Below are 17,554 nucleotides of genomic sequence, written 5' to 3'. Positions count from 1 at the left end.
GTTTGACTTGCTTCAGACTCGCTTCAAAAATGTTTTCTTTCTCCACTGTTGTGATCTGTAGATGTGACATTGGAAGAACTTTAAGTCACAATTTCAATGTGTAAATAAACTTGATCAATATATTGTAAAGTTAACTACACAATTTATGAACTGTAACTTGTTTGTTACTCGGTCTAACTTCATTCATACCTCTGGCGTCACTTTCTTTTTGAGAATCTCATCTTCCATCTTGAATTTTGCATCTTCAAATGAGGACGCCACCTTTTGTATCACTGTCGATTCTGTCTTCAGTGAAGCCGCCGTATCACTGGCATCAAAGACTTCCTGTTTATTCACCCTCAGCTTTTCCTGCAGGTCTTTAACGTCTTTGACGTATGACTCCATTTGTTCTCGAAGGACTTTCTCCTCGGTTTCCTTAAGTTTAAGTTTCCACTCAGTGTCTGTTAGGAACTGTTTAATCTTAGCCGACTCCTTTGACTGATCATTGCAAAGGCTTTGTAAAGCACTGACTTTTAAGCTCAGTTTAAGTTTTTCTTCTTCGAGTTGTTTGATTTGGGATTTCGACTTGATCAGATCTTGGCTGATCTTCATTTTTTCTTGCTGCAGTTTGTCCGTTTGTTGCTTCGCTTCCGCTGTGGTTTGATGCATTGTCGTTATCTGTGTCGTGTTTTGTCTAGTGAAATATTTACTAAGCATTTCTCCTAATTCTGCACTGTGCTGGTTTGACTTCTCGTTCTCACACTGCAGCAACGTGAGCTTCTTCTCTACTTCGGTCTGCACTAACAGCAGCTGCTTCTCATAGCCCTCTTTCTGCAGTTCCAGTTTGCCCTTTAACTCCTCCAGCATCTTCTTGCACTTGTCCAGCTGTTCGTCCATCTGCTGCGCTTTCAGCTGAAGCATCGAGTTTTCTTTCTGCTTTTGCTCTGATTCTGTCTGGACACTCTGCAGCTTTTCTTTCAGCCTTTTGACCTCAGACCCCAGTGTGGTGTTTTTCTCTAATGCCTCAGCTTTCTCACGCTTCAGAATTAGGATCTCGTGTTGTAAATTATTTGACTGGGATTTGTCAGAATTCGACTGGACTGTTTTAATATTGTGTTTATGCATGAAAAGCTCATCTTCTAGTGTTTTGATTTTATTGAGATATTTTTGCTTCTCTGCAGATTCTTCTTTAAGTTCTACAATTTTCTTCCTAAGCACTGCATTCAAATCCTTAATTTCAACATTCTGAAGCTGAACATTTTGATTTGCTAAATCTTTCTCAGCAAGCACTGACTTCAGCTCTGACTTTAACTTTGTAACCTCCCTCTCATAATTGGCAATATTGGAATTGAGAGCTTGGATTTTCTGCTGAAACTCATTCAACTTCCTCACCTCCTCACTATAATCCTGTAGTTTGATTTGAAGATCATGGGAGGTCTGAGATTTCTTATTTAGTTCCTCCTCAATTATTCTCATCTGTGACTTGCTGCCCTCTACCTGTGACTTGAAGATTTTAATCTGCTGATCCTTGCTGTCAAGCTCCATCGTCACCTGATCAAGTTTAGCTCTGACCTTCTTGAAGTTATTCTCCACCTCTGCATTTGTCAGTTTTAACTCATGAACTTTCTTCTGTAACTGAGACACAAGTAATTCACTATTTTGAAGTTCAGCTTCGAGGTTTTTACACTTGAGTTGAAAGGCCTGCTCAGATCTCTTTACTAAGCTATATTCGTCCTTAGCCTCTTGAAGCTGCTGCTTCCAGCTCTCTAGCTCGCTCTTTAAAGACTTGATCTTTTGTTCAGAAAACGACCTCTCTTTTTCCAGCGACTCCATTTGGATCTGAAGACCTCGAATATCAGTGTCAGATGTGACGTTTATCCTCGTCAGCTCATTGCATTTAAACTTCAGCTGATCTATAACTGCCTGCTTTGAAGCTAATTCTTCTTCTAAGTTGTTAATTCTGTAGCTGTTTTCCTGTTGGGTGGAGCTTTTCTTGTGCAGCTCTCCGTGGGTGATCTTCAGCTGCTCTTTGAGGCCTTCGACTTCAGTGGTTTGGAAATAGGTGTTATGCTCTAACGAGGACTTCACCCTATGGAGAGATCGAATTTCCTCTTGAAGGTCACTGATGGATTTCTTCAGGTTCAGCGTTTCCTGCTGGAGCTCATCTGCTTTCTGGTTCATGTTGATCCTCTCCGTTTCCATCTCTATCTGAAGTTTCTTCACTCTGTTATTGCTGTCATCCAACAGCTTCTTATACGTTTGAGCTTTCTCCTCAGCAGCTTCAGCTCTTTTCTGAACCAGGACTAGTTCCTTTAGCGCTGACTGGGGTTCGCTCTCGACCATCAGCTGACTGTCAAGGGCCGAAGACGGACTGTTTGCTTTAGCCTGGATCTGGCTTTGCACTTCCTCCTCGGCGCCTTCCTCCTTTCTCTGAATCAAAAACCACTTAGTCTCCGACTGCTCTATTAGCTTTTTTGTTTGACTTAACTCCTTCTCACTCGCAGCTTTGTCCTTCACTGCCATCTCTAACTTAATGCAATACTGATGAATGTCGAGTTCAAGCTGTGATTTCTGAAAGTTCAGGTCGTCGATCACTTTCTGCTGTGCAACTACTTCCTCTTCCAGCCTTTCCAGCTGTGCTTGTCTCTGAGCCAGCAACGCTTCCTGTTCATGGACCCGCGCTTTAAGTTGACTAATCTCTACATCACCTGCGGTTTTTTTGAGCTCCATGCGCTCCGTCCTTTTAGCATTCTCTGCTCTTTCAAAAGCCTTTCTGTTCTACAATACAAAAAAGTAAGTCATCCACTCTTTCAGGAAATACACTGCCAGCATTATTTGACTACAGAAATATTAAGCAACCTCTCCAAGATATTACGACTTCACAAAAGCACAGAGGAAAAGTCCACGAGAAAGCTTTCTGCACCCAGAAAGTCACTATCAGCACAAATAGAGCTACAGAGTAGACACATGCACCAGTTCAACCACACTTAATTTGCTTCCTTTGGGCAACGAAGCAAATTGCCATGATGAGGCGACGATATATAAAAGCACAGTTACAACCTTTGGAGAAAGTGACAAAGATGAAAGGTCAAAGAAAGAAGAGTCTTGTTGTTTCTCCTTAGACAGTACTTTACATTGTGATGCAAAGCAGAGGATCAAGGAACCATGCAAAGAGAAGGAGCTAAAACCACAGCACATCACTATTCCAAGTCTTTGTGCTTCAGCAGCAAATGTAAATATAGAAAGCCATCGGCGTAGGTCTGAACGTCTTACCTCCTCATCCTCAGTTCTCTTCAGCGTTTCACTGGCAAACTTCACATACTGCGTCATGAGAGTCACCAGAGCAGTGTAGCGAGTTCGGAGCTCCATGAACTGTTGGTTGAGAAATGTGACTTATTGAGATTACTGTAACACATTTAGGATACAGTACTCAAATGTCTCAGTGTGGACGTACCTCCTGCGTGATGGCGTCAGAGCAGCTCTGCATCTTCCGCTTTTTCAGAGGAGACTTGTGCTGCGAGTCAACCATGGCTCTGAAGGTCATCAGCTGAAGCTCGTAATCCTAAACAGAGATGAGTTATGTATAAACAAAGACAAATACAACATGCTGGGGGGACTGGGTAAATATTTATAATATAATAATTGATTTACCTTAACGGCAGATGAATAGTGCTCAGAGTACTTCTGACACTCCTCAATTCTGTTTTGTTTTTGTTCAGTTTCAGCAATAAGGACCTAAAAAAAACCACAGACACTTAGAAATATATATCTGGTCCCAACTGTGGTGTCATACAGTATATCATGAGTATGTACAGTAAGAGGAAGTTTATATTACCCTACCTTCTGTTTGTTTAGCAGCTCAGCCAGGGCCTTGCTGTCTTCAGGTTTGTTCTCCTGGGCCTGGAGCTGTGCTGCTTCCATTTCTCTAACCCATTCGTCCAGGGTAGCATAGGAGTCTCTGTAGTGCTTCAGGGATTTGCTAATACCATCCAGGTCTCGAAGTCTGAAATAACATGGATGAAAGAATGTTTTTAATGTTTCTACACGTTATCGTCCTGTGACTTCGTCTCACAAACCCACTAACCTGCCGTCTATCTGCGAGTGAATGCTCTGCCACCTCTCACTCAGCTGATCCGCTTTCTCCTTGTGCCAGTCGAGGTCAAAGTCGCGCTCATTATGGGCCTTAAACATGCGGTCGCTGATGACCCGAGCTTTCTGCAGCTCGTCCTCCATGTCGTGGAAGACCTCTTGTCTCTCATCAACCTCGGTCCGCCACAGCTAATAATCAGAAGGAGGCGTGACTTCTCGAACTAAAATTAAACGTTGTCTGTAACATTGTGCCTGAAGTTATTTACCTTAAGTGTTGTAATGACAGTCTCTATGGACTTGACATCAGAGTTCATGGCATCTTCCTCATAGAGTTTGGATTCATACGTTTTAACCAGAGCTTCTGCAGTTTGGCTGTGCCTCACCACTAAGCTCACTGTTTTAAGTCTGCAGAGGAGAAGGCATCATATATAAATCAGCTTTTAAATGTATTTCATCCCAAACAGTGTTTAAACAACTTACTTGTCCATATAAATGGAAGACATGGAGTAGACTTGGCTCATGCTCTGTAGTAGAACAGTGAGCTCAGAGGAAAGCGTTGGCACCGATGGAGAACCCACAGCCTGTCTGAGGAACAGCTCACACTTCTCCTTCATAGCGTCAAGGTCTTCCTTCAGTTTATTCAGCTCTGTCATCTTCCTCTGCAAGGCAGCATTAGGAGACCATGAACACCAATACGTTCTGACAGCGGCGTCGTTATCGGCTGGTGAACGCCTGATGAGCACCTCGTGTTCCGTGATGCGCTGGAGACTCTGCTCCAGGTCGTCTCGCTCCAGCGGCGAGCGGATCTGCCTGATGAGGTGCTCCTCGTGGGCCTCCAGGTGCATGCGGAAGGTGCGTATCTCTGAGATGTAATGGTTGTACACGGACTCCTCGTGTTCCTCTGTTGAGCGGAAAATATGTCAATGCAAGGACAGAAAATATGTATGAGACTCAGGCAGTGAAAGGCCAGTCAAAATGTTAAACGTGTGTTAACTGGGGGAGACAGGTTCACCACTAGGTGGCGTTAGAAGCTCGAACACCAACTTGGCTCACGTGTCTTGTTTTCGAAGAGTAATACACTCACTGGTTAAGTATTAGATATTTTTTTATTTCTCCACTATTTTCAAACCACATATTAACAACTTCTTTGCATTCACCCTCAACGTGTACCTTTTACATTCAGAGCACAGTCGCCCACCTCTTTAGGAACAATTTACAGTAATTCCAAAGGGCATTAATACAAAGCTTAAAGGGCTTAAAGTGCCTGTGTGTGTGTTTGGGGGGGTGGGTCTGAGCCTTGCCTCTCTCTGCAGATCGGAGCAGTTCCTGGTAGTACTCCTTGCAGGCAGCGACATCTCTCTCTAGCTGGGTGCAGTCTGCCACCGTGAAGACCTCGGACTCCTCGCTGTCCTCCAGGAACTCCTCGAAGTGGGACTGCAGGTTGCTCAAGACCTGCTGATGCTCACCCGGTAGCATGGTCTTTATCTGCATCGCAGGAATAAAACAAACATGCACTTTGCGCTTTTGTATTCTCTCGATCACGGAGGCAGATAAAATCAACTTAAAAGGAAGAACCAACATACCGACGCTACATTCCAGTTGCGGATGGCTCGAATATCAGCCATCAGATAGTGATAAGACACCACGCTCTTCATGTTGATGTGAGAGCGGTGCCACAGGGCAAGAACGGTCTGGTATAGCTGCTCGGTTCTGCATGAGAAGCGAAAGATCATTATCGCGCATCGCGGCCACAACAGAACATGTTCGGTCACATTTGAGTGTCAAGGAAGTTCAGAATCCAGGCTATTTACTTTGTTGACATGTCGGAAGCCTCTTTGTTGGGCGGAGGGACGGTGAAGCAAACAGAGGGCACCATGGCCTCGTTTCCGGCTGGATTGATGACCTTCCACTTGGCCCGGTGAGAGTTACTGGCCAACACGCACTCGTCATCTTTATAAATGGTGATCTGAAAGGCACACGGCACAGGTCCGGCATAAAACAGTTGAATAAAAGGCTGTCGAGTCAGCTGTGTAGTGAAGAATACCTCTATCTGACGGTAATCACATATGGCCTTCACAGGGATGGAGGACCTCACGGGGCTCTCAGGGTTCCTGGGCTTCAGCTGCACTATATTCTTGGCCCTGCCCACTAAACCCGCTACTGTGCTTCGGTACTGAAGAAGCTGCTCTTTCTCATCCTGGAGACACACGGCAACAATAAAATAAGCTTGTGCTTGTTCTTGTTTGTGTGATCGCCTAGAAGCACACAGGGTTGGTGCGTAAGCTCACCATGGACTCCTGGATCAGATCCTCCAGTCGGTGCAGGCTACTCGTCCTGTCGCAGCTGTACTTTCGCTGAATGGCATCTTGCAGGCTCTTAAGGTAATCTACGGACTCTTTGGCGTCGGCGAAGAACTGCTCATAGGAAAAACGTCAGACGTCAGCCTGGGTAAACACGCGCGGTAGGCTGTGTCGGGGGTGAACGGGAAGCAGCTCACCTCAAAATAAACAGCATTCTCCTTGAGATGCTGCTCTACGCAGGAGCAGAGCTGCAGGATCCAGCTCCACTGAGTCTGCATGGCAGCTCTGTACGCCTGAAGAGGGAAACACAATGCATGCTCAGACAGGAGCCTAAACCCTTAAATCACTGTGGGAGCTGAATGCAGGGTGGCGACCGAAATTCGGGACGCATGTTGTTGTGCTAACCACAAATCTAATACACAGAGGAAAGAAGGGCTTACTTCAATAGTCATCTTGGCTGGGTGGTTCTTGAGCATCAGGCGTTCTGCCTTATCCTGCACGGACTTGATCACTTCCTCCTTTTCATCCAGCTCCCTCATCAGGTCCTGTATAAAGACATTAGGACGAATGCTGCCATTTAGGCTCAGCTCACGCTCTGTTCTCTTACAGTTTATACAGTACATGTATAAGCGTCTTACAGCATGGTAGTCTCTTTTCTTGGAGATGCTGCTGTTGCGATCGCTCCAGTCGAACGCCACCTCCTCTTCCTCCTTCTCGTTCAGCCAGATGAGCTCGCGGGTCGCCTGTGACACAAAGTCATGCAGGCTCTCCAGGTGGCTCTGTCGCTCGCTTGAAGAGCTCTGAAAGCAGTGGACATTCATGAAGAAAGACTGAGGCCTGAGAGAAATGAACAGCTCTAGTAGCAGCAAATGACTTACCAACAGGTTTTCATGCTGCCTTTCCAGTTTGCTGAGTTTATCTGAGTAATTCAGCTTCAAGGGTAAACTCATCTGGATCTGTGGAAATAAAATGTCAGATGGGTTATACTGAGGATTATTTGTTTCACAGAGAATCCCAAACCACGCACCTCGCTCAGTTTGGCATCTTTAAGACTTTTTTGAAAATCTTCAATTGCTCTGTGAACACTTTTGTGGTTCTCCAAATGAATCTCCACACTTGGCAGATCGGATCCCCACTCTGAGCGATCCAGCTGCAACTTTAAAACAAAACAGAAAAAAAAATTGAATATTGGTGTGATCTATGTACAAACTGGTTTCTTTACCAAGCCCATGGTAAGTCCCTACCTGCATCTCCTCCACCCAGCTCAGCAGGTCCTGAACATGTTTCATGTTGACCTCCTCCTCCGTCATGTTGGGATCTGCCAGTGAGGATTTCAGTAAGGGCTTTCGGACCTGTAAGTGTTTCAGCTGCCTGAGGCTGGTTGGGTCCATGCCGCCGCCGCCGCTCGTGCCGTAGCTCTGAACTGAGGCTGGCTGCATGCCGGGAGTCAAGGCAGGGGTCAAGGACGGAGTCAGGCATGGCGTAAGGCTAGAGTTGAACGTGGACCCAGGGGTGCCTAAGCCATCCGGGGTGAGTGAATTAGTCAGGGCTGGTGTCAGGTTTGCGCCGATGTTCTGGGAGAAGCCCGAGTTGAGGCTTTGCGTGATGCCCGAGATCATCATTTTGGTTTGTTCTGTGGTCAGGGTGCGACCTTTGCTGTACACAGATGAACACTCGGCTTTGAGGGCTAGAAAGTCATCCCGGAGTTTTGATACCCTGTAAAACAAACGGCATCAACTAAAGCCCAAAGAATCACGCATCAGAGGACAGACTGTTATCGTTTTCACCACTGTACCTTTGGACAAGCTGATCTGCAAAGGGGAACTTCCCATCTAGGAGAATCTGGATGTCCACAACCTGCTGTCTGAGAATAGTCTCACATTCCAACAGGTATCCAGCGATCTCAGCTTCGTTCAGGAACTGGATACCAGACTCCAGACGTTTGGCATCCTTAGGAGATGAAAGCAAAGCGCGCTCAGTGTTATTTGTTAACGACTTAGGGTCAAACAGAGCTTGTACAAAACTCACAGACTGCAATGCTGTTCGTGCCAAAGCCAGTTTATCCTCGCCGTTACCACGGTCCCGCTGAACCCTGTTTGCAATCTGCTGCAGCATCTCAAGCCTAGAAGCAAACAAAAAAAGAGAAGAGAAGACGTGAGATGGAAGTTATTTGACAAAAGCAATCCCAAATGCCAAGCAAACACTCGAATCTCACCGGGAGCCATAAGCAATGTTGTTGTTGAGAAAGATGGAGCTGTTAATTTGTAAAGGCTCAGTGATGATGGTGTCACAGGAGCCCAAGCTGCTATAGCTATTGTTGCTAACGGACGAGATCCCGCTAAAATAAGCCATTTCACTGTCTAAGCTAATGTAACAACTGCTACATCCAGCCACTCGAGCAATCGTCGCGTCTCATCCTGTGCAGCCTCGGCAGAACCGACTGATGGAAGCGCTCTCGATGGGCTTATATTTATAGTGTCGCAGCCAGGTGAGGAGCATGTAAAACGAATCCCACCCTGTAATAATATGCTGACCTCGGGGGATAAAAACTAGAAAGCAGGTTGAGACAGCACACCCCCCTAACAAGTGAGACTGTAAAAAGCCTCACCAAACTGCTGTAATTGCTGTTTCTGCTCTTATGACCACACCCAATATTAATGCTGTAAGTATAATGTCTCTATAAGCCACAGAGACGATGGTGCAGATGTAAACTATGGTTGACAGAAGATTCCTAAATCCTGACAATTTCATTGGTAATAATATCAAACTCGAAAGGGAAAGTACAATATACAAATAAATAACATTTAAGTATTTTTTTACTAGAGGTTCAGTCATTCCCGACTCAGTGTTAGAATATATTTTGGCATATTAAAAACAGAAATATGCATTTCATGCAATTTAAAGGTTCAGTAAGGGGATTTCTGCCCAATGAGCAAAATCACATATGCAGCAATAACCCGCAGTCTCTGGTTTCAGCAGGGATGTTAGTGGGTTTGCAATCTGATACTGGATCCAGCTTCACTAGCTTAAGATGCTTTGCTGACTCCTGCAGCATCTTTGCTTCTTTATTACTGCATGAAGCGACAGTACGCGGCTCAAAGCATTTAGAGGCAATAAATAAATGTGGGTCACATGGGGCTCTGACAACACCTCCTCACAGCAAGGCTCTGGAGGACCGTTCTCCTAAAACAACATTTGGAAAAAAGCTACATGATATATTGATATGATGGCAAGGTCAGAGAGAGTTAATCCTCTCTGAGCGCCTTTGCATACCTTTCCACCTCGGGCCTCAGGCTCTTCTCCCTCTCCAGCATGGCAACAATTAATTTACCCCATTCCTTCTCCACGTCGTTGGGATGATGACCCGGGGGTAAGCGAATACGTCCAAACTCGATCCACATCTGCCAGACACACAGCGAACATGCTCTAGTTACACACTTGCCGCTAAAGCGCGAGGTCTGATCAGAGCACGAGGCCCGTTTCACGTAAGGTTCACCTCAAGCATTTTGTAGAGAGTTTTGATTTTCGTCTTTTCATTTTCTCTCAGTGGTATTTCGTGCTCTTTGAATTGCAGATACTGCGTATAAAGTGCCTGTGAAACAAAACAAAGGAAAAGGTAAAAGGTCAAAATTATATTAAATATGATTATTATACCCTAGATTCTCCTGACTTTTCATATCTATCAATATGACTTTAAGTCTCAAGTTACAGTAGATGCTGACTGTTTGAAGCAGACAATGATCCTCCAGCTCTCAACATTATAAGTTCAAACTATAAGATAATAACATTGGGGCCTATTTGTCGTGGTGTCAGACCTTGAGCTCCGCAGGGTTGTTGGGGAATGATCTGTCGGACATTATGGCCACGTTGTGTTTGATCCACTGGCTGAGGTATTTGATCATGTTCTGGTACTCCACCCATTTGATATCCACATCCTGTTCAGAGCAAAAAGACCAGAGTCGATACAACAGCACTTTGCCTTGGACTGGGTGGAGGTAATGGTGGACCCATGGCATTAACTCACATTAGGACTGACTCCATCGGCACCGTCGGGTACTTTGGGGAAGGCATCATACAGTGTTGAGACGTACGTGATGACTGATTTCTCATCAGGAGACTGAACATCGACGTCTGAAAACACCCAACGGTCACAAACGCCACGTGAAACACATGAGAGATGAGCTGTTTTCAGGGAGACTCCACATGATTTACAAGTGTTCAGAACCAAAAAAACAGAAATCTCACCCTCGGGGTCCAGCAGTCTGGCCACCCCCAACTGTTCAGCTACACAAAACGCTTGCTCTAGATTGGATCGGTTGGTTTGTGTAGAGACATGGCTCATGTCGATCAGGTCTGGCCTGTAAGAAACAGGGAGAGAGACCAGAAAGACAAGAACTAAACAGGCTGAAAAGGGAAGCCTGAAAAGACAGTAGAGCTGAAATCACAAGGATGTGTGGCGGTACCTGTACTTATGAATGATGGCATTAAAAAGCCTCCCATCCCTCCACGAGCTTGTGAAGTTGTCACATCGTACTCCCACATATCCGTCCGTTATCTGCTTGGACCAGAGCAGTAGCCTCTCCTTGGCTGTCATGTCCTCGGATTCCCCCGTCACGTGAATCTCCGAGATCTGGTACAGAGAGAGGATCCAGAGTCAGCGGAGTCTGATGTGAAGTTACCTGTGGCGTGTGTCCACTCACACACATTACTACAGCATCACAGATCCTTGTTCCACGACACCTCATTCCTTCTTAAATGAGCAGAGGCTCAGGGAAGGATGCAGCGTTTCTGGATCTTATTATTTATTTTTGATATTTGTAGTACCAAAAATTTATATTAATATATTCTCATATATATATATATATATATACAGTATATATATGAATCCAAGTTATAAACAAGAAGGAATTGACAAATGTGATATACCTGTATATATACACACACACACACACACACACACACACACACACACACACACACACACACACACACACACACACACACACACACACATATACATTTGTCAATTCCTACTTGTTTATAACTTGGTTCTCACGTTCAGTCTGATAACTATCAGTAGAAGTGTGGGGATTGCGTAATAAGTTGCCAAGCAGTTTGACAGCTTCTATACAGGCGAAGTATGACGTCATTAAGTAAACAGTGCACAGATTAGCTTCCACATAACTGTCGCACACCGGCACATTTTTGCTGCGTGAACAAGTGTTTCTATCGGCAGGTGAAACCACACTTATACATTCAATATTCAAAATTAATTCAAGCCTTGTTTCCAGTAACTTTCACACCAAAGGACCAAATCTAAATATTTCAGACATGATTGTTTGTCATCAAATACAATAATGTGCAGCCAACGTTCCAGCTTAATCAAACTCAAACCAACCAGCATTTACGTTAATATTTTACAGCATTGCCTAAAGTCATGTGTGCAGCCAACCAAGCATTTGTTCAGTCAATCGGTCAGTCATTTCACACACGTCAACAAACGGAAGTTGGTTTGTGAACGCTGAAACGCACAGCGACACACTTCAGCTCAGGCGCCTTGGAACAAATACAAATAGAGAGAAATAGATGATCAGCGACCAAAAAAGGAGCATATGGCTTTCCTGAAATCACTTTCCCAAACCAAGAAGCATGATGATGATGATGATGATGATGATGACGATGATAGTGTTAACTGTTCTGCGTCAACAATAGACATTAAAAAGCTGAACCTGGCTTGACAGCCAACACTGTTTCTGAACAAATACACTTGAGTTGGAACGTCAAGGTGTATCAATCAAACAAACCCTCACTATCGCACTCTCGCTCCACTCGTTACCTCCGGTTGCGTAGAAACGCATCGCGCAGGAGCTGGAGGATGCTGCGCGTAACCGGCGCAGGTGTCGGACCTCCGCCTCCTCCTCCTGTGTGCCTGGGAGCCCCACATGATCTTGGCGAAGGCCTCCTCGCTGCCAGGCCTGTCGTGACCCCTCAGAGTCCGCAGCGTGTGCTCCACCGCCCCGAAGCTCACGGCCCTGTCGAGCTGACGCCGCAGCCGCTTCCTCGCCAGCAGGCCGTCCTTGGCCGCGGCGCCTCTGGAGGCCGCGCTGACGCACCGAAGCTTTCCCTCTGCGCTCAGCCCGCGTCTGTCGGCCTCCGTCTCCTCGGCGGGAAACCGACCCGGCCTGCGTGCCGAGCTCCTACGATTCCAGGTGTCTGTGAGGAGTGAGACCGGCACCTCTCCAACATAGACCCCTTTGCTCAGGCTGTCCTGTCTGGATAGATGCGCCTCCACCTGTGGCGGCTGACCCGGTCCCGCTTGGTTCTCCTCTACGGGTCCACCTGGGTCATCCTGAAGCTCTGCACCGCCACAGGGGGCCACGCTCGGAAACTCCTCATTCTCGGGAACCTGACGAGACCCAACCTGCTGGAAACCCTCGGATTTCCGCTTCTTCCTCTGAAAATAGCGGCGGCCTTTGAGCTCCTTAGACTCACGCTTGAACGGAGCTTTGCCGGGGTCAACGTAGGACTCCTCCCTGGGGACCCGGACACATCCACACACGTTTCCCATGGCGGACAGTCACACACTCCACTTGAGAAGCTATCCCACTGCCATTTCCCTGCTGTTGGACTGGTCCTCACTAATCAAAGGTGGAGCGCGTGGCAGACACTTATACCGTAAAAGTCAGCACGCTGAGCTGAGCTCAGGGGAGTCTTTCCAGTCGGTGCTTCTCAGAGACTCAGCTGAGAACCGGTCGCTCGCTCGCTCGCTCGCTCTCTCTCTCCCTCTCCCTGCTGCGCGTCTCGCTCACACGCGCTCTGTTTGGACTCTGCTCTGACACTGGAATCCTTTCTGACCTTTGATACATTTCTCAGGCTTTGCTAATCCGGCGCCGGCACCATAAATGCACGCAGGGAGCGGAACCCGCCGCTCGCAACCGTGGCGCTCAGCTGAGAATGAAGCAGACACACCTGTTTCCAGCTGGATGAGCTGCTTCGTCAACTCAGTAAACGCGCGCCGCGTCACGGCCGCCGGTGTTTGTTTCCTAATATTTGCGCCACATATTCAGCTCAGCGCGTTGGGCTCCGTGACCCAGACGCTCGGAGGAACAGCAGGTCAAAGCAAACCTGAGCTACACAACAAAGAGCTTTCAGCTCCGTTGTGCTGCGTTCAATGGCAGAGTGACTGCAGAGGTGGGGCCTCTGTCCAGTGCCTTAAACAAACACCATTATCAGAACACATCACCGCCACGTCTGAGCAGGAAATGACTCAACATATAAAAATATTACAACAATTACAATAAGAAAATCATTTTTTTCTGACAGGTGTGACACAAACCCGCCACACTGCGGCCGGGAGCACTTTGATTTCAGGGCAACGAGGAGAAGCCTGTTCACGTAACGCTGCCGCACAGCTCCTCTAAAAATAACCGCGTCTCCCTGTGAGTCTGGAATATCGGAAGACCGGCAAGGTTTGGCTGAAGGTCAGAGTCACCTGACATCAGCGCAGGTCAGACCACAGAGTACTACTGCTACTTAAAGGCCAGTTAAACCTTAACAAGCACAGAAAAATGAACCTCACTATATACATGCTCGCTTGAAATGAATGAATCATGAGTAACTATGTTTATAAACTATGTAATAAATAAATTAAATCCTGTTTATTGCTTGAAACGTCCTGACAGAACTCCAAGTGTTGGGCAGTAAACCAGCTGTGAGCTGGCTTCAAACATTACAGCACACACACCCAGTCAGCTCAGTTTACATAAATCCAGATTAAACATATTAGATCGCGGATGGAGCCTGTCCTTAAAGCAACCTCTGGCCTTTAGCCCCGAACCCTTCCTGATTATTACAACATGAACAGAGTGCGACTCAAGCACGTCACGCTGATGTGCACGTATAATGAAGCCACAGGTTGATGCTGTGAGGGGGAACATTTTCTCCTGAGGTGCCCTGCTACCCTGCTGATTCAAGAAGAAACAGGCCCATCGCTGCTCCGGGGCTTGCGTGAGACTGACAGCAGCAGGTGTTGGCATCATCACCGACGCTACCTGTCAGCGCGAGTGCAAATCTGCATTCACTCCTTCTTTTATTTATAATTTCAACCAGGGCACCGGCGACAGAGATGCACGTTTGTCCATAAGAGCTGCGTAGGACAGGCTCACACCAACTCCCTCAGGATTCCAGCGACACGTGGCTTGTGGACAAATAGCAATAATCTGATGCAAGTCAAAACTACAGGGGCCGGAGATAAAGCAGGAGAGAGAGAGGTGCCGTGAAGTATAAAATGTGAGCGTGTCTTCTAGTCGCTACATACTTTAATGGGCACCTGCATCCCGTGGACATGCACACACAGACCATCCTGCTTCTCGCGATTTGTGTCATTCCAGGAATGAACGGATGATGAATGAGAGAATATATAAGCGGAGAAATATAAGTGTAGCCTAAAGCGCCTAAAATGTGGTATTACAATGATTTGTGCACATGGATTCAAGGTATTACTACTCATGGTGCACATAATAAAGCCATATATCCTGGAAAATAAGTGTTGCCTGTATTGCTTTGACACCTAGTCAAACAAGAAAGCATCCAGTTTATGGATATAGAGTAATTTTATGGGCATTTATCATAACACATTATGTATCTGTTTTGTAACTCGATGGTAAAGTCTGCGGCCTGAGCTTAACAGTAACCATTTGCTGACACAGGTGATGCATCTGCATGTAAATATGTAAAATGTGAAGCAAATCAGCACAAAGCGAGGACGATGCTTGTACAGATGAAAGTAGGTAATGATCTATTATTCAGAATCAATTTAAACACATCGATGCCAAACAATAAAAGAATTTCACTGACCTGAAAGTGCAAGATGATGGTCCAGATTAGTCCCAGTGTCAGTTTTGGGTTCCCGTCTGTGATGTCGTCATTCCTGATATTTACAAGTTTAACCTAAAAGATGGAAATACATGAATAAATGTTTTTCAGTTTTAAAGACATTGTTAATAATTATATTGCTTGTGCTAAATGCCTGTTGTACAACAAAGACCACAAGGTGGCACACTAGACATTCTGAAGATGCATTGTTACAGTAAACCGGCTGGGACAGGACAGATTTGGATACGTTTGCTATTAATTCAATGATATAAACCTGTTAAAAGTGCTTTATATGAGACATATTCAAGAATAGTCAAATGACTCACAAAAACATAAAACAACAACGAGTCTGAACCTACATCTCCGGCCTGAGATGAACCAAAGCTTTGGGTGGTGTTTTACCTGTGCTGGGTGTTTGGCTGCACGCATGCACTGTAGCTATAGAACAATGGAGCAACACATCTGTGACCATCTATGAATCCTTTGTCTGAACGCCTTACGTCACATCTGGCTAAAGCTCAGCCAGGCTGCGTTCTTCATCACATCTGTGTGTGGTGGGGGAAGGGAAGGCAATCAGAGGGCTATGAACCCCACTGATGGGATCTATAGTCAGAGCTCCATACTACCTCTTCTGGCAAAGAAATGAATGAATTTGGTCTCAACTCTAGTTAGTTTAAAGCAGCTTAACCGGGCAGTTTAACACTGAGCGGTTCATGACGATGTCAGCTCAAAACTCCACCACCTTCCCAGTTATTAAAGGGGTCACAGAACAAGGTTACGAGGACATGGAGTGGACTGAGTCTTACCTGCCGCCTCTTTAAATAGTCCAGTGCTATTTGTACATTCTGGAGTCTGTGGAAGCGCATCCTCCCTCTCTCACGAGGCTGCAGACATTGGGGGCAAAAAGAAGCCATGTAGAGCATCAGGTTTGTCTCAAAGTCAGACAACACTTTAACAAACCTATTAGTAGCATGAAGGGCACAAGACATGCTTTCAGATTATGGTATTGAAGACTTAAATGATCACATACTGTAAATAACTGCCCTGAGTAGCCATTGGCCTAATACAAATCTGTGCATATAAGGTGTCTTTTATCATTTCCACCTAAACAGCCGATTGTGCAATTGAAACCACATTAATGTCATTCAGTTGTGTCATCTCATATTATCTGTATCATTGACAAATGCACTTGGTCAGCCAGCGAGGCAGCCTGAGGTAATGCAATGGGAAGATGCTTTGCAGCCAGGATGATGCTGCAGCAGAACTGAGCTGCGTTCATACCAGTATTCAGATAATGGAGAGATGCTGAAGAATCAGCAGCAGCAGAAAAACAACGCCTGATCAACTAATGGCTTACATTTAACATTTAATATTTCATTCACTCACGAAGCAAAGTCTAAGAAGCAAAACACCCCATAGCAGCAGATGGAAAAGTGTCCTGATAGCTCTGACTGTATGACTTCATGATGCACAGAGCCAGTGAAAAGATCCAAGTTTCACAGACAGTCTCCTTCTTCAATATGTCTTAATAATACGTTTGCAAAATATTTTTAATGTGACATTTTTTTTATATTTTAAGAAGAAGCTGCCTGAGTCTTTGGATCACGTGCACATCTCTCTGCATCATAATTATGATCCTGTCATGCAAACAAAGACTGTGACATTATCTCTTGATCAGCAGAGGTGACATTTTACAGCATGAATAGGAAGAAGAGACAGACAGACGACCTTATGCGTTCTACAGCAGGGAATCTAACTACAAAAATACACACTTCACAGTGGGGCTGTGTCTCTATGCCTGTTAACGACCCACAGCACGCTTTGATTAGTCTGTTAAGGGGGGGGGGGGGGGGTTGGTGAGCCACACGTACCCCCTTATCATCATCCACCGTGTCTCCATGCTGCTCAACCGCACATGCTTCTGTCCCACTCACCAACCGCAATGTCTTCAGAAAATCACGCTCCCTTGGCTTACCACCGAAAAGGCAACACATGAGGAAGAGAGGAGGACAGGGAGGACATGGACACAGTGGCAAAATCAAAGGGAGGTTAGACAATGGACAGAAAACAATCAAAGATGGAGGACAGAGGAGGAAAGTAGGATGCAAACAGAAATAGATGGAGCATGGACGTTAGTCACACTGGAGAGGGAGTGACTCCTTGAATTACATAATAACGGGCATGATAACATTCTGGACCTCAGGACAGTACAAAGACTATATCCTCATATAGTGGCATCATAGCAACAGGCCAAAGCTGCAATCGCTCTGGAGCCATTTGCTCTGTGTGATAAGACACAAAGACAATCTGAG

The 17,554-nt window shown here is 45.8% G+C and overlaps 1 protein-coding gene across 30 annotated transcripts in view; it reads right to left on the bottom strand.

Moving 5' to 3' along the window:
- The window catches only part of dst (dystonin), a 73,755-nt gene that overhangs the window by 40,337 nt on the left and 15,864 nt on the right, over nt 1-17,554 (bottom strand). For 18 of the 30 annotated variants that reach the window (XM_055502248.1, XM_055502256.1, XM_055502251.1 and 15 more), the window contains 31 exons: nt 17,114-17,212; nt 16,049-16,126; nt 15,225-15,317; nt 10,832-10,998; nt 10,614-10,726; nt 10,393-10,499; nt 10,184-10,303; nt 9,865-9,960; nt 9,642-9,769; nt 9,519-9,551; nt 8,397-8,490; nt 8,164-8,318; nt 7,613-8,084; nt 7,396-7,524; nt 7,247-7,324; nt 7,007-7,168; nt 6,809-6,913; nt 6,566-6,661; nt 6,357-6,482; nt 6,113-6,265; nt 5,880-6,034; nt 5,652-5,778; nt 5,370-5,553; nt 4,812-4,969; nt 4,549-4,727; nt 4,335-4,473; nt 4,064-4,257; nt 3,820-3,982; nt 3,631-3,714; nt 3,434-3,541; nt 3,253-3,351 (listed from right to left, as the gene is read on the bottom strand). In XM_055502248.1, coding sequence (XP_055358223.1) covers nt 3,253-3,351; nt 3,434-3,541; nt 3,631-3,714; nt 3,820-3,982; nt 4,064-4,257; nt 4,335-4,473; nt 4,549-4,727; nt 4,812-4,969; nt 5,370-5,553; nt 5,652-5,778; nt 5,880-6,034; nt 6,113-6,265; nt 6,357-6,482; nt 6,566-6,661; nt 6,809-6,913; nt 7,007-7,168; nt 7,247-7,324; nt 7,396-7,524; nt 7,613-8,084; nt 8,164-8,318; nt 8,397-8,490; nt 9,519-9,551; nt 9,642-9,769; nt 9,865-9,960; nt 10,184-10,303; nt 10,393-10,499; nt 10,614-10,726; nt 10,832-10,998; nt 15,225-15,317; nt 16,049-16,126; nt 17,114-17,212 — 4,194 coding nt within the window. Of the gene's footprint in view, nt 1-3,252; nt 3,352-3,433; nt 3,542-3,630; nt 3,715-3,819; nt 3,983-4,063; nt 4,258-4,334; nt 4,474-4,548; nt 4,728-4,811; nt 4,970-5,369; nt 5,554-5,651; nt 5,779-5,879; nt 6,035-6,112; nt 6,266-6,356; nt 6,483-6,565; nt 6,662-6,808; nt 6,914-7,006; nt 7,169-7,246; nt 7,325-7,395; nt 7,525-7,612; nt 8,085-8,163; nt 8,319-8,396; nt 8,491-8,583; nt 8,817-9,518; nt 9,552-9,641; nt 9,770-9,864; nt 9,961-10,183; nt 10,304-10,392; nt 10,500-10,613; nt 10,727-10,831; nt 10,999-12,204; nt 13,107-15,224; nt 15,318-16,048; nt 16,127-17,113; nt 17,213-17,554 lie in introns of those variants that run through there. The other 12 variants (XM_055502260.1, XM_029175942.3, XM_029175959.3 and 9 more) reach the window with 7 other exon arrangements.

Source organism: Betta splendens, chromosome 15 (genome assembly GCF_900634795.4).
Source record: "Betta splendens chromosome 15, fBetSpl5.4, whole genome shotgun sequence".
In the NCBI taxonomy this organism is placed as follows: domain Eukaryota; kingdom Metazoa; phylum Chordata; class Actinopteri; order Anabantiformes; family Osphronemidae; genus Betta; species Betta splendens.
This window is presented reverse-complemented; position numbering and strand designations above follow the sequence as displayed.